General features: G+C 37.7%; 1 protein-coding gene across 2 annotated transcripts in view; it reads right to left on the reverse strand.

Moving 5' to 3' along the window:
* CBFA2T2 (CBFA2/RUNX1 partner transcriptional co-repressor 2) overlaps window positions 1–16247 on the reverse strand; it is a 155514-nt gene that overhangs the window by 10882 nt on the left and 128385 nt on the right. For both annotated transcript variants that reach the window (XM_023725305.1, XM_004370437.2), the window contains 4 exons: window positions 14123–14304; window positions 12977–13230; window positions 10332–10417; window positions 8903–9098 (listed from right to left, as the gene is read on the reverse strand). In XM_023725305.1, the coding sequence (XP_023581073.1) occupies window positions 8903–9098; window positions 10332–10417; window positions 12977–13230; window positions 14123–14304 (718 nt within the window). The remainder of the gene's footprint in view (window positions 1–8902; window positions 9099–10331; window positions 10418–12976; window positions 13231–14122; window positions 14305–16247) is intronic.

Here is a 16247-nt window from a genome sequence, read left to right on the forward strand (position 1 = left end):
CCTCTTAGAAGTCGTATGTATCAAAAATGCTCATCAAGGATGCTGAGAAGAGAGGGCTGATGCTTTTTGAACCTTGAGTCCTGAAGCCTACTCTGATTAAGACAGTAGCCTATTGTGGTGCCTGTCTCTTTCCTCAGTGGAAAAAGATGATTTCAAGACAAGAAGCAAGCATCAAAATGTCAAGCCCCAGATCAACATGAACTGATATATCCATTATCTATTGTTGAGTGAAAAAAGCAAGTTACCAGACATATTTAAGAATAATACTGTTTACATTAAACTATATTTAAAAATTCTCTTTAATACAAAACTAACCCTGACTCTTCAAAAATGTCAGTAAGACAAAAAAATGTAGGACACGATTGTAGATTAAAGTAGACTAAAGACATAAAAAGACATGACAACTAAATGAAATGCATGATCCTTGACTGGATCCTAGATTGGCAAGAAAGAAAATTATAAAAACATTATGAGCGATAAGTTCACGTGGGAAAGAATAGTCTTTTTAACAAATGGTGCTGGAACAACTGGATATTCACATGCAAAAGAATGAAACTGGACCCCTACCTCACATCATATATAAAAATTAACTCAAAATGGATCAAAGACCTAGATATAAGAGCTGAAATTACTAAACTCTTAGAAAAAAAATGAGCAAAAATCTTCATGACCTTTGATTAGTTAATGGTTTCTTAGACATAACCAAAAGCGTAAATGACAAAAGAAAAAACAGATAAATTAAACTTCATCAATATTAAAAACTCTTGTGCTTCAAAGGATACAATCAAAGAAGTGAAGACAACCCAAAGAATGGGAGAAACTATTTACAAATAATATATCTGATAAGGGTTTACCATTCAGAATGCATAAAGAACTCTTACAACTGAAAATAGAAAGATAAATACCACAATATATAAACAGGCAAAGGATCTGAAGAAACAGCTCTAAAACAGATACACAGTAAATGATCAATAAGCACATGAAAAGATGCTCAAAATGATCAGCTATCAGGGAAGTGCAAATCAAAACCACAATGAGATACCACTTCATACTCACTAAGATAAAAAAAAACAGAACAAAACAAAAAACCCACTGGAGTTGATTCCGACTCATAGCGACCCACTAAGATAGCTATAATCAAAAAGACAGATAATAACTAAGTGCTGGTGCGTATATGAAGAAATTGGTACCCTCATACACTGCTGGTAGGAATGTAAAATGGTGCAGCTGCTTTTTGTTCCTCAAAACGTTAAAAACAGAGTTACCATCTGACCCAGCAATTCTACTGGAAGATATATATCCAAGAGAAATGAAAACCGGGGCTTCGAGCTGGTTCAGTCACGGCCAATGAAGCGAAGTTGGAACAGACCTGAATTTTAAAAAATTGGGTGAAGTGGAACAATAAGTGGAACGGGAGAAACTACGGGTCAAAGCCCTGGAATGGGAGACTCAGAAGAAGCACAGTGAGCCCTTTCTCAGGAGGCTGATGCAGGAGATTGGATTAATGGCAGGACTGTTGAGAGCAACACACATTCAAAGCAGAGCAGTGGGCCTCCATCTGAGCGGGGCACCACAGCTTCCGACTCTGCGGGTCAAGAAATTTGGTTGCTATGCAATGTGCACACTGCCCTTGTTCAATTTTAAGAGGGAGATTAAGTTTCTAGCAGGGCTTCGACTGGTAGTTTTCCCTGTTCCGCATTTTAAAAATTTGGGCCCTGTTCGGGTTTCACTTTGCTAGCCATGAAGGAACTGGGCACAACCAGTTTGAAGCCCTGCTAAAAGCATTATGTCTACACAAAAAACTTGCAAATGGATGTTTATAACAGCATTATTTATAATAGCCTAAAAGTGGAAACAAGTCAAATGTCTGCCAGTTGATAAATGGATAAATAAAATGTGGCATATCCATAAAACCAGTAAAAACCAGTTGCTGTTGAGTTGATTCTGACTCATGGCAACCGCATGTGTGCAGAGTAGAACTGCTCCATGGGATTTTCCAGGCTGTGACCTTTCGGAAGCAGACAGCCGGGCCTTTCTTCCGAGGCACATCTGGCTGGGTGCAAACCACCAACTTTTGTATTAGGCAAGCACTTAACCATTTGTGCCACCTAGGGACTATTATTCAGCAACAACTGATACATGCTACAACAAGGATGAACCTTGAAAACATTATGCCAAGTGACAGAAACGAATCACAAAAGACCACATATTGTATGATTCCATTTTGGAACAGACAAATACATACAGACAGAAAGTAGATTAGTGGTTGCCTAGGGGGCTGGTGTGTGTGTGAAAAAGCCAGGATGGCTGCTAAAGGGTCTGGGGTTTCCTTTTAGGGTAATGAAAATATTCTAAAATTGACTGTAGAGATGGCTACACAATTTTATGAATATACTAGAAACCATTAAATGTACTGTTTAAATAGGTAAATTCTATCTCAAAAAACCTGTTACAAAAAAAAAAAAAACACATGAGGAGAACTGGGGAAATTGAACATGAACTATATGTTAGCTAAATTGTTTTAGCAATATGCAATTTCTTGAGTGAACTAACAGAACTGTGGTTATATAGGAGAATGTCCTAGTTCTTAAGAGAAACTGGCTGGAGGTTTTAAAAATGAGTGTCATGATGGCTGGAGCCCTGGCGGCACAGTGGTTAAAAGAGCTTGGCTGCTAACCTAAAGGTTAGCGGTTTGAATCCACCAGCAGCTCCACAGGGGAAAGATATAGCAGTCTCCTTCCGTAAAGATTTACAGCCCTGGAAACCCTATGGGGCAGTTCTACTCATAGTGTCGCTATGAGTCAGAATGGACTCGATGGCAGTGGGTTTGGTTTTTGGTTTGGTCATATGGTTTGGGGGAAATTATATCTATTTACCTATAAACGAACCCACTTGCCCACCCATTTATAAAGCAAATGTGGCAAATCTTAAAGAAATTAGGTGACAGGTACATTGAGTATTCATTGTGCTTAAACAATTTCAGAATAAAAAACTGGAAAAACACCTTTAAATATGTACATAGGGAAACTCTACAAGAACATACACTAATAAGTGAGCCCAGGAGAGCAAGATAAAAAAAGTGTGTGTAGGGGGGCATGCAAGATTCTCATAATTTAGTTTATGTTTCTGTACTGCTTGATCCTTTTTCATAAAATAATTTAAAAACGACTTAAAGAACAAATTAAAATACCCAAGAAAATGAAGCAGATCTAATATTACCAAATATTAAAAGCCGTAATAATTAAAAGTTTGATAGCCTATTGGAAGCAGTATAGTATAACTGCTAAGAGTGTGTGCTGGTTCTGAAATTAGAATGCTATACTTTGAATCTTAACTTTCTAGCTATATGACCAACTTGGCTAAATTGTTAATTTATTTACGCCTCAGTTTTGCAATCTGTAAAAGAATAGTAGCTCCCATTTCTCACATGTAAAGGGCTTAGCACTGGTTGGAACACAGCAAGCACCCAAATAAGCTATTATTATTAGAAGTGATAGAAACTAATATAGTTAAGAAGGCTAATGAAGGAAACAGACCAAAGTATTTAACACAATTTAGTATATGGTAATTACGTCATTGCAATAAAGTTGTTATCACTAATTGATGGTAAGACAATTTAAACTATCTGGAGAAATTACAGTTAGACTGCTAGCAGCCAGAAAATACAAAACTTAAATATAATATAGACGCAAATTTACTGTGCCTTGTGGTGGGAATCAAGGTCAAAAAACAAACCATAAAGGAAAATGATAGCTTTGACCCCATAAATATTAGCTTTCTATCCATCAAAACAAACCAAGATCAAATGAACAAAAATCTCTATATTCCATGATCTAGAAATTTTATGACTAATAATATATTCTAAGGGAAAAATGCGGGATATTTGACAAAGCCTTACATATAAAGATTTTAAATAGTGTATTACTCACTGAAAAACAAAAACAAACAAAAACTTACATGTTCAACAACTGGAATGGCTTAAGGAAATTAAGAGTATATTTAGATGGTAGAATATCATATAGCCATTAAAATTTTGTTTATGAAATCGTCAACGACATCAGAACATGTTTAGGAAATAACATAAAATTGTAGTATTTTCAGCTACATTTCAGAATTGTTCAGGATTATGGACTATTCTTTATGTTTTTGTGGCTTCCACAATAAGCCATGCAGTTTTACTACTAAAAAAAACCAGAAAGATAGCCTCACAAGGTTAAGTGATAATGAATTAAACGATAATGTACACAAAGTAACGGTTCTCAATTTTGGGAGCTCAGGTACCATTTCAGACCAATTAAATCAGAATATCTGGAGGTGGGGTCAGGGCATCAAGATTTTTCCAGAGGTCCCCAGGTATATTCTAATGGGCATCCAGGATTGAGAAACCTGAAGAAAAGGGCCTAGCTTAGAACACAGAATTCAGTTGAGGCCTTGCAAACCACACTACTTAGAAGCATCATTTCTCTGTAGGTCATATACTTTTTTTGATTGTAGCAATAGTAAAGCATGTATTTTGTATTTTCAAAACTGGGATTTTTTTAGCAAACATAGTAAAAAAAAAAAGTATTTAATAAATTTTATTAAATTACTAAAAGTTCAATTATAGGAACAGTGCTAGTCTGAAATGTATTCTGATCAGTTTGGTGAGAATATTGGCATGTTTAACAGAACGAACTACTTTCACAAGAAATTTCATAAGAAATTTTACTTTCAGGTTTATGGCACTACTGGTGGCTCTCACTTGAGCATAAATTAGATCATGAAAGAGACGTGCTTTTTTTTAATCAATGTATGTGGGCAGACAGTCTATATGTTAGGAAAACAGTAGAACACTACCCTAGTTTCCTCACTCCAGAGGCAATCATTTTCAGTTTTAGCTGGTTCCTTTGGTATTGCTACATTTCAATTTTTCAGTTGTGGGCATTATCTACTGACCTGCTGTTAAGGTAGGAATAAATTTCGTTCTCTTTTACCCTTCCTTCCCGTCACACACATTCCTTCCCTTTCCATCCTCCCAACAGATATATACTCTAACTCAGTTAACTCAATAGTCAACATTTACATTCCTCTTAACTAAATGCTAATCACCGCTGAATCACATAGTTCATATTCTATGAATCTTATCATCTTACAGAATACATTTTTGTTTTTTTCTTAATTTAACTGCTGTTCATTCATGTTCTAAGTTTCTGGTGTTAATTATTTCTGATTCAATCTCAAATTTTCCTTCTGTGTGTATATATTTTCTAAATTTCATTTTCCTGAAGAAATCTCTGGCAGCCATTTGGGCTACTCTAGTCTGAACTAGATGCCCTCTAGGCTTGCTGCATCACTGTTGCCTTGGGACTCTCCTCTTATTCCCTTCCTTTTTCATGTTGGCTCCTGTCTCATCAATTCCATCTCTCTCCAATTTCTGGTTTACCTCCATGCATTCTCCAATAGACATCATGATAAAGGGTACACGGGGGTGGGATGGTGCATTTTTGAAAATTTGTAAGTCATTAGTCTAGCACTTAATGGTTTAGTTGGGAATAGAATTCTAGATTAAAAAGAAATTTCCTTGAGAATTAGAGAGTACTGCTCCATTGTCTTTTTTAATGATGCTAATTGATAAGTCTGTTTCTTCCACTGTATTGTTCACTTGGTGGACTGTTTCAACTCACAACACTGTCATTCAGTTCTGGGTAATTTTTAAAATTATTTCGATGACTTTTCATTTTGTTTTTTCTGTGCACTCTTTCTGAACTCATATTATCTGCATATATGGGTTGGATGGATTGTTTTTCTCTCCAGGAATAATAATGATGCATTTTTTGATATTTACTTTTCCTGAAAAGCCGTTGCTAACTCTTGTTTCTGTTTCTTTTGATTAGGTCTGTACCTTAGACATAAGAGGTTTACCTTTAGAATCTGGTCATCCTTGACCACTAGCTAACGCATGCCACTAAAAAGTTGTGTAGAATCCTGTGACTGCGGATGGGGCGTGTCTACTGTGGGCTTTAACATAGGCAGTTTCCCAAACTTGCCTGATTATGGGACTCATCAAACATAAACATTCAGATTCACGGATCCCTGAATGAGCATTTCCAGGGAAGGGCCTAGAATGTTAACGTGTAATAAACACCCAGGTTGGCTCTTAATACCAAGAAAAACTGGGAAATACTAATAGCTGAGTCAGTTTCTTTCTTTTTTTAACTTCAACTGCAAAATATTAAATGGCTTCGAGTTCATAAAAAGTTAATCTACTATTTAATGAAAAGCTCTATAGTAAACAACCATCAGCCCTTCTAGAATTCCCAAGAGGTGACTAGTGATGCTACCAAGACTTGCCCTCCTGTCCAGAGAACAGTCAATAGACGATTGGAACTCATTCTGCACTCTATATAATCCATATTCCCCTCCCCCAGAGGAAACCACCCTCCTGACTTCGGTGATAACTATTCTCTTGCTTTCCTTTATGGTTTTAGCACTTTAGCATCCCTAAATAAAATATCAAAATGAATCAGGAACAAAATTTTTTCCTGAAAATACTGCAGATCACTAATTTTCAGATGAAGGAACTTGCATTCCATTATTTTAAATGAGAAAAGTAATAATGCCTATTCAAAGCCTCTAATTTTCCCCTAAATCACTGTGACACTCTTAAATACTTAAATAACAATCCGCCAAGGGTTTCTGCATAACCTAAAACATTAAAAACATGAATTACTTAATTACTTAAAACACGTTAGTATGTTTGTGTGCTATGCCCAAGAACAGGAATGTGCTACTCGAAGTGCTGGTCTGCAAACTGTTACTGATCTAAGAAGAGATAAGGAACTCAAGCCAGAATACACAACTACCATATTTTTACACAAATAATGCATATCATCTATGTTTCTTTGCCAGCCACTCCCCCACCCATGTATTTTCTGAAGTGCACTATGCTAATTTTTTTTTACAGTAACATGTAAAAAAAAAAAAAAATTGGCATAGCAGCACTTACCTCGACGGTAAGTAGAAGAAATGTAGACGGTGAGCATTATTAGCATAAAAATATGGTATGTTTCTAAGCATACACTGCTTAGTTTAGCTGACTTTCTTGACAAAGCAAACAGTGCTCAATACAACCTGGCACGAGTAACTTATATCATCCTAGGCTATTAACAGAACAGTTTTTGGATTTGTTTTCATCCACATTTTGAATACAACTCTTATTTAGATATGAATTATGCTTTTCTTCTACGCTGCAATGGACATGTACTAGAAGAGGAAAAAAAAAAAGAAATAAATATAAGAAAATATTGGAAGCCATGAAGAGCTAAACCTAGAGTGTTTATCATCCAAATAGTTCTCATTTTTGAGAGAGAGAGAGAGGTGCTACTAAGAATTATGACAGGATAACAGGCATAAACTGGGACTGTCCCAGGCAAATCAGTACATATGGTCACCCTATGGTCACAAAGGCCGACAAAAATGAGTAGTGGGAATGCACATAAATGTTTAAACGACACCAGCAAGACTTGCAATCCTGTCTGGAGAACAGCTGGTACATGACTACATCTCACTCTTGTGTTATATGCCATCTCGCGTGCACACACGCAGACTCAGTGATGGAAAGCTTCTGATTCAGATAACTCTGGGTAAGTTTCTGTAAGTTATTATAGTGAATATTTGTGAGGTTTCAGATGGTGAGGAATACCTGAAGATTAGCTTTGTCTTTAAGTTCCTATGAATGGAATCATGCTACATGTATTCTCTGATGTCTTGCTGTTGTTAGATCTCTCACATAATGGTGCTGATCTATGGATGGGTCAAGAATCACCTCCGTGGGTAAAGGAGGAGGTGGGATTCCTTAGTTACTATTGTCTGGGCATGGTATATTAATTTGTGCTTTGCCTTAAAAAAAAATTTTTTTTTTGAGGGGGGACAGTCTTTGAGATTAACAGTCGCCTTCTGTGGAACAGCCAGGTGCTGGGCCTGTCATAAGAAGAGACTTGCCCTCCCTGGTGAACACTGGGGCGTTTCAAGTGGTTCAAGTGGGTGGGTAGGGCAGAGCCTGATCACAGATGGCTCCTTACTCAGCTGTGCCTTTGGATAAGACACCTCTTCAGTTACTGAGTGAATCTGATGGAACATTTTTTTTAGGGAATGGCTGTGGCTTCCTGGATGTATCCCGGACTGAGAGAACAGTTGCTCATGTCTCTGCTGCTTCAGCCTGGGAAAAGGCAAGATGGGATAGTGTGATTAACAACACAGCTTGGAACAGTAAAATGTTTTGTAGGAGGCTGTCTGTCAGTGGTTCATAAACAGAATTTCCCTGAATTTGGGGAAGGAGGAAGAGAGAAGGTGAGGTGAACACTTTCTGGGCTACTGTGAGCCCTGCTGGCACAGTCATTAAGAGCTACTCAGCTGCTAACCAAAAGGTGCGCAGTTCAAATTCACCAGCCGCTCCTTGGAAACCCTATGGGGCAGTTCTACTCTGTCCTATAGGGTCACTAGGAGTCAGAATCGATTCCATGGCAACGAGTTTTTTTGTGAGGAATAAATGTGATGGACTTGAAAGTACCTACTACATTTAGGCAAGCTGAATTTAACAACCAGACACTCTTTGATCATCATGTAGTACATATATACATATCCATACAGAGAGAGACAGAGAGTTAAAAACAGAACAAAATAACAAATGTTCTCATTCTCCATAAGGAAGAATTAACATTTCTTGAACGTGTATGTCAGGTACTGGTCTTGAGTGCCTCACATATTTTTTCCTTTACTTCTCACAATCACCCAAGTCTTCCTGATTCCACAACCTAGCCCTACCTTCCTTTAAAGTGAAATATAAAATGCCTCCATTGTCATCTTAGGTGAGAGTCCAATGGCGGATGTTTATTCTTCGGTTGCCTTCAGACTCTCCCCTTACCATTGCTGAGAGAATCTGCGCTCCCAGGACTGTGCTGCCTGGAGACCAACTCGCTTCCTGTTTTCCTCATCTCTGTGTTTTCGTTATATCGCCTTTTCCAGTAGTTGAGTTCTTCACGATCAGATTCCTGACAGCGCCGCAGAACTGCCATGGAACGCCTTGTTTTCTCTACCATTTCCATAATGCAATTCAGGGCCTGAGCCAGAAAGAAAGTAAGGCAGAAATGTGATGAGGAAACTCAACCAACATTGAAAATCAAGGACAGGGAAATAAAATATGGAGAATAGGGGTTTAAGTACTTTACAGGTTTAGGAAAATCAAGTTTACATTTGAACATCTTTCTTACTACTTCTTTTAAAATGTATGTATGTGTGTATACGCACATACACATTCTGAAATCCAAAACATGTATGTACATATATTTGGATTTCAAAATAATGCTATTTGAATTCTTCAAAGTTAAAGCAGCCAGAGTTTCTTTATAATATGGTCCTTTAAAGACTGTGGTGAAACCACATTATATCTTTGCCTAAATACTCCAAGTCATCTGATAAAGCTGGAGACTTACAGAAGAATGCAACCAGAGAAATATCACCCAAGGAAGAAAAGTGGCTTCATGGAAATTTCAAGCTACCAATTCTCTTCCCTTTTCAGTGCAAGCAGAAACTCTCTCTCCCAGTGGGAAAGAGAACCCAGGCTTGCATTCTCACGTATTTGGAGCTCCATTTATTTAATGCTTCCTATATGACAAGACCTATGATAAGCACCTTACATATTAACTTAAACCCTACAACTCAATTCAAATAATGCGGGATTCTTTTTTTTTTTTTAAGATATGAAACCTAAGGCTAAAAGTGAAACAACTTTCCCAACAACTTGCCCAGCTCACAAAGACAGGAAGTTGCAAAGCTAGGACAAAAACTCACAAAGCTGTGTTCTTAATCACTATGCTATATGAAATCCTTTTGTTTATAACCTGAAGTGATCACCCTACCAGAGAGAGTTGGGAGTGACTCTTTAGGTCTCTAGCTGAGGGAGTAGTGAATAAATTAGTCTTCAATGAACCATACGTTGACATAACACTTCGGCGCAAGTTTTGGAAGGTTTGCCTCAAGACAGACTTTGCCTGCACGGGGACAAAAGTCACAGTGAAAAAGGACCTCAAAGATGAAAGGCATCCAATTTGAACAAGTTTAGCACCTGACTTTAAACTGATTCCAGCTCCTCTGAACTAGATGAATCAGCTGGACATTATTCAAGGAAGAGAGTCATTCATACATACAGAAAATAGTAAATGTGGGGGTTCTTTACGCCAAAGATATTATGCTTATCATTATGTTCATTTCAAACACACACATTCCATGAACTGCTGGTAATATTAAAAACTGGAAGTCATAGCTAGGAAAATTATACATTATAAGATTCTTACATGATCAAGATGTTTCCATTCATCAGCCCATTCCCTTTCTGTCAAACGGTGATCTACCAACTCATCTTGATAGCCTCCATTTAGACCTATCAAAAATTAGAGATTAAATTTGGAGATAGAAGAATACAGTAGAACAGAATTCTTCTAAGTAAATACACATACACTCCCACCAACTTTGAGCATACTACTAAGGTAATGACAGCACAGGACTCACAAAATTATATACAACTAACAAAAGACAGCTATTCAGAATATATAAAGAACTCCTACAAACTGATTATGAAAGACAAACAGCCCCAAAGAAAAACAGGAAAAGAAATAAACAGGCAAGTCTCAGATAAGAAAGTACAAATGGCCTATAAACATACAAAAAGATAGTCAAACTTATTAGTAGTAAGGGGAAGGCAAATAAAAACTGAGCTACCACTTCACATATACATATTAAAAAAACTAAAACATCAGATAAAACTAAGTGTTGGCAAGGATGTGGCACACACACAAGGATGTGGTGTACAACCACTGGAAACACCTTAGCATTATCAAAATACAGTTTTTTGCATGGTTTTGATAAATACTGAAATTCGCAGGAATGCAATGACTTTGTGAATTATGGGTATACAGAATCCAGAGCTGTCTGCCATTTTGAAAAATCACTTCACATATGGCAACACTGCCCATAGTATTTGAGTTACTAATGTTACACCATTGTATCAGTCTGAATTTAGAAGTGCTGTATTCACAGTAATTCTGTATCAGTGCAAGCATCTGATCATTTCATTATACCTTCTAGTGTAGTCATGCCCGAGCATTAACATATTTTATTATAAAAGACTTTCCTTGTATATTTTACTATAAAATACGTTCTTTATATATTATAGTTAAGAGAGAATACTGATCCTAATATTATGGATCTAAGCCAGGACAGAGTATCTATGAATTTCATTTTAGGACAATAGAAGGGTTTTTAGAATATATTTGTTTCAGAAAGGCGGTGGCAATGAAAGGTTTAATACAAGTTGTGAACCACTGTACCAGGGCATAGGTTTTCAAAAGAAGACTGGTGAAAATCAAAGAATCTGTACCCAGCCTGGCAGACAAACTTAAAAGAAACCATCAACATAGATGATTGAAGGTCCTTCTAAAGTACACTTCAGGATGAAAAAAGTCATTTTAAAAAAATTGTTAGAAATACGAGGAAAATCTGAAAACACTGCAATTACAGCTAGTTTTTTTAACACTTCTCTCAGAAAGTAACAGATCAAACTGGTAAAAACTGTATACGGGTATAGAATAAATCAATAGTAAGCCTACTTTTTAACAGATAAAAAGAGAGACACAGAGGGAAAAGGGATTGAACTATACAGGACATCAGCTAAGGGAGGCCTCATAAAATACTGGCAACACATATAAGCTTTGGGCATTAGACAGTTAGGGTGTGAATCTTGTCTCTGCCATTTGCTAACTATGTGATTTTGGCCATAGTTCTTCTATGTCTCATCTTTAAAAAGGGGTAACAACTGTATGGGACTGCTGTGAGGATTAAATAAGACTATATAAACACAACACAATTTAAGTGGTATGTAAGACTCAATAAATGTTGGCAGCTGTGAACACCACTGCTGCCACAGCCTCCACCATTCAGCTACCACTGTATGAAGCCAGGGCCCAAGTGTGGTACAAGCCTCTGAAGGATACCAGGGAGCCTAAGTCAGAGGCGGGAAGGCAAAATGTGCTGTAATTTTTTCCTCCACAGGGTACCCCACAAAAGGAAATGTAGGGGAAACCTGGAGGCTAGTATCTTTTTGGTCCATGTCCTGATATATGCTCAGATTTAAATTCCAAAGAACCTTCTGCAATAAACTTGTATGAGACAATGAGTGCAAAAAGTAGATGACAAAGAGCTGGGTCCAAAATCGTAAGGTTAGGGGCTTTTTTTGTTTCTACCTAAACTTAATGCTTACTGTGGATCCACATGCCACGCACTCCAAATGTAAGTCTAACAACAACTTAGTAAGGGTAATGTTGTTATCTCCATTTTAGAAATGAGTAGTCTGAGGTTCAGAGAGCCTAAATAATATGCCTAAGATCACACAGCCAAGATTTAAATTTAGATATGCTGCCCTCCTGACCTAAATGACCATGCTCTTTCACCTCCACGACCATATACTGTACATCCTTCTTGCTTAAGTTTTATTTTGAAATAAATGCATACTTAAAGAAAAGTTCCAAGAATTGTATAAGGAATTCCTTTATAATTTCCACTCAGATTTCCCAAGTGTTAATATTGTATCTCATTGCTTTGTCATATTTTTTCTGAATCATTTTAGAATAAGTTACAGATATGATCCTCCTTTATTTTCAAGTATTTCAGTGTATATTTCCTAAATTTTAATTTTAATTTCCATTTATAATTGTATTCATTTTGCTATATTTATTAAGCTGATTTCACTTACTATCAAGACTTTCTTCTTGATAATAATCTCACCTCTATCATATACTGATGATAGCAACAAGGTATGAAGTGAGATCAATTTCAAATGAGATCGATAACAACCTTAAGTAACAATACTATTTTTGAAATATCACTGAAACCTTAGGATTCATTCTGAATTTAAATCATTATTATGCTACTTTATGATACTTACTAAGATTGTGATGTCTGTCACGAACTTCTCGATGTTCTAGCATCTTGTTGGGTTCATGATACAGGTGTGAAGATGCAATATCTTCTAAGGTGTAGTGCTGAAGAGGTGGAGGAGTGGGATGGAACTGGCCCCCAGGATTCATGAGGGGCACAGTGAGGGCAGGACTGTGTCGGGGAGCAGGGCTGATGGTACACACCCTCTTGGCAGGAGGCTCAGGAGGAATTGTCTCTCTTTCAAAACTATTCTCTTCTCTCCTATAGAAAAACCAGAGGTACCCATCTGAGTCTGTCAACAAATGTTCATGCAGACGTCTCCTGAGCACCTCCCTTGTGCTATGTAGTTTGCTATGCACTTTCACAAACAGGAAGAGTATAAGGGAGGGTTTGAACAAGAGGCATCAACTGAAATGAAGTATCTTTGGTGACCAGGCAGATAATGTAAATTGTTGATTTATTCCAGATGAGAAGACAGGTCAAATCCATTCATAACCAGGCAGTAACATGCAACCGTCGTGAAGCAAAGGAGAGACTAAGATGATGATAGTATTGCCTTATGTGACAAGAATATGGAGGGTTAGAGGGTTCAACTATGTTTAGGAATGTTTTGAGGCCAAATCTGTTACTGTGGAGGTGAGTTATTGGAAAGAAACAATTCTCTACATGGGAGAAAAAAGGCTCACATAAGGAATCCACTTCTATGAACTGTAGGGTTTTCAGTCATTCTGCTTCAACTGTAACAAACTTTCTACTGTCTTTAGCAAGTATCCATAACTAATACTTTTGTTATTAATAGTATTGTATTAATACTAATACAATAACTAAGACTTCACATATCAGAAAAAATAACTTTAGCAGATTGTATTTCCTATGGTTCTTGAGCAGGGGACATATAAAATGTTCTAGAGTAGAACTTCTCACCAAGGGTATACAGAATCATCTCAAGAGTTTTTGAAAAATACTCATGTCTGGAAGCCACTCCCAGAGATTTTAGATTTATTCTGCTGCTTGATGTTGGGACAAAGTAAACTAACTTTAGAAATTCTGAGACTATACCTATCTACAACCACAGCAATCAAATACCCTTTCTTTCAGAAGCAAAGAAGGTCAGAGGTTCCAGAAAAGGGCAACGAAGCTCTTCTCTGCTCACCTCTCAGGAGTGGGCCTCTTCCCGTTTCCATGCACCTCCATGAGCAGCTCGGAAGAGTCAGCAGGTGATGCGATACTTGTGTTAAGCAGAAGGTGTTCGTGCTGAGCCAGGTACTGAGACGGGGTTTGCTTGGCGGCCCGAGCGCAGTGTAGCAGTTCTCGCTGCAGCAGGGGCAGGTTGGCCTTGAAAAGAAGAGGCAGGGGCTGGAAGGCAGTCTTCCTGGTTGTTGGGCACTACCCTTCAATTGTCAGGGCTCAGCACATCAAAAGGCCTTCACAAACCAGATGACCGCAAACAAAAGCCCTCTCTGTCAGTCTGATTTTCATCTGCCTCTTCCGTATGTAAAGTAACATCTATTACACTGCACTTGAATTATTACTGGTTGACTTGTCTCTTGCCCACAGAAGATGTAAATTCCCTTAAGGAAGGGACTGTGCCTTTTTCCCTTTGTGGCTTCGTACAGAGTCAAAGCTCAGTGAATGTCTGATGAACATAGTAATTTTTAAATTTATATATCTTTGAAGACTTTGGTCAGTTAGAGAATTATCACTGCCTACTTGGGAGTAGGAGGAATCTACTCTTTCCTCCTCTATAGGCTACTAGCTCTGAGCCCCCTCTTCTCAATCCCAACCTGTCTCTGACAGCACTGCTCAAACAACCTTCCCTTCATGGTCTCTATGAGAGCTGCCATGAAATTCCGGAAACAGTGATTATTCTGGTTTGGTTAGAACATGGGGTTTTTGAAAGGCGAGTAGTGAGAATGATGGGAAGGAAGGCAACAAACAAGCTTAGCCTAGGCTCTGAGGACATATGGGCGACCCACGTGCAGGGTCTACTTCTCAGTACGGCCCTCTAGGTGGGTACTTTTCCTTATTCTACAAAAGGGAAAAACCTTTAATGGGGACAAATCTCACATACACACAAACTCTATACATCTTTAAAACTTTAGAATTTTAATTTCTCCATACATAAAATTTACTTTTCCCATATTCCTTTTATTAAAAAACAAACCACAAAATAAGAAATGCATTTTCCCCCTCTCAAATTTAAAAACAATTCAGAGTGAGCCCATAATAGAAGCCTTCATCCCAAGAGAAACTGATGAGCAAGTGAAAGAAGAGTAGGAGAGTTCTAACACATGCAAGCAGTTACCCCTTCACCAAGGGTTAATTTAGCAGGCACATAATTAGTGACTGTTTTAAAGCAGTGAAAAATTGACAAAACCCAAATGCTAGCCAAAAAGCTGCCATAACAACCTACCTCATGCTGTTTTCCAAAATAACAGAGTTAAGAATAGGGAATTTGACTATGGAAAAAAACACTTTTTTAAAGACTGTAGTCTGTTCTATAACCTCAATCTTGTTGCAAATGTAAAAACTTAATAGAAAAAAATACTATGTCAGATCTTTACATTTGTGACACGTGTCCTTTGATGAATAAAGAAACACGCTAATTATTTCCTATTAACACAAATTTCACATCCTTTCTTGATTCTGGGGTCTTAGGGAAATAATTGTCTACCGGCTCCGACACACAGAAAGAAGACCAAGACAGAACTAGCACAGCTGTTTCAGGGCTAAAAAAGGCACCACAGACTGTCCTAAGATGCTGACGCTTCAATGCTATTACAACAGAGCCACAGCACAAGCTGTGCACCTGAGAACCAAGCACTTCCCTGGATGCACGTAATGCTCTAAGTTAAAAAAAGTTTTTTAAAAACTGCTATCAGTGCCTCAGTAAGATGACCCACCTTTTTGATGCTATTTTCTTTTGCTGTAAAGGACATTAGTGATACAACTGGTGAAACCTGAATGAGGTCTATAAACAAAAAAATAGTATTACATCAATCTTAATTTCCTGATTTGACAACTGTACTAAAATATTTAGCTGCATCGTATCGGCAGCTTAATCACAAACGTTTCTAAGTAAAAAAAAAATATAGAAACACCCTTTTAGCTCAGTGGTGAAGCCCCTCCCGAAGTTCACCGTTCAGCCAGGGTTTGGACAGCCTCATAAAACAAAACAGGACTAATGAGGCACAGCAGTCCAGGGACAAGGACTAGAAGGCAGGAGGGGACAGGAAAGCTGGTGATAGGGAACCCAAGGTTGAGAAGGGACAGTGTTG

Source organism: Trichechus manatus, unplaced genomic scaffold, assembly GCF_000243295.1.
Source record: "Trichechus manatus latirostris isolate Lorelei unplaced genomic scaffold, TriManLat1.0 scaffold00008, whole genome shotgun sequence".
Taxonomy (NCBI): domain Eukaryota; kingdom Metazoa; phylum Chordata; class Mammalia; order Sirenia; family Trichechidae; genus Trichechus; species Trichechus manatus.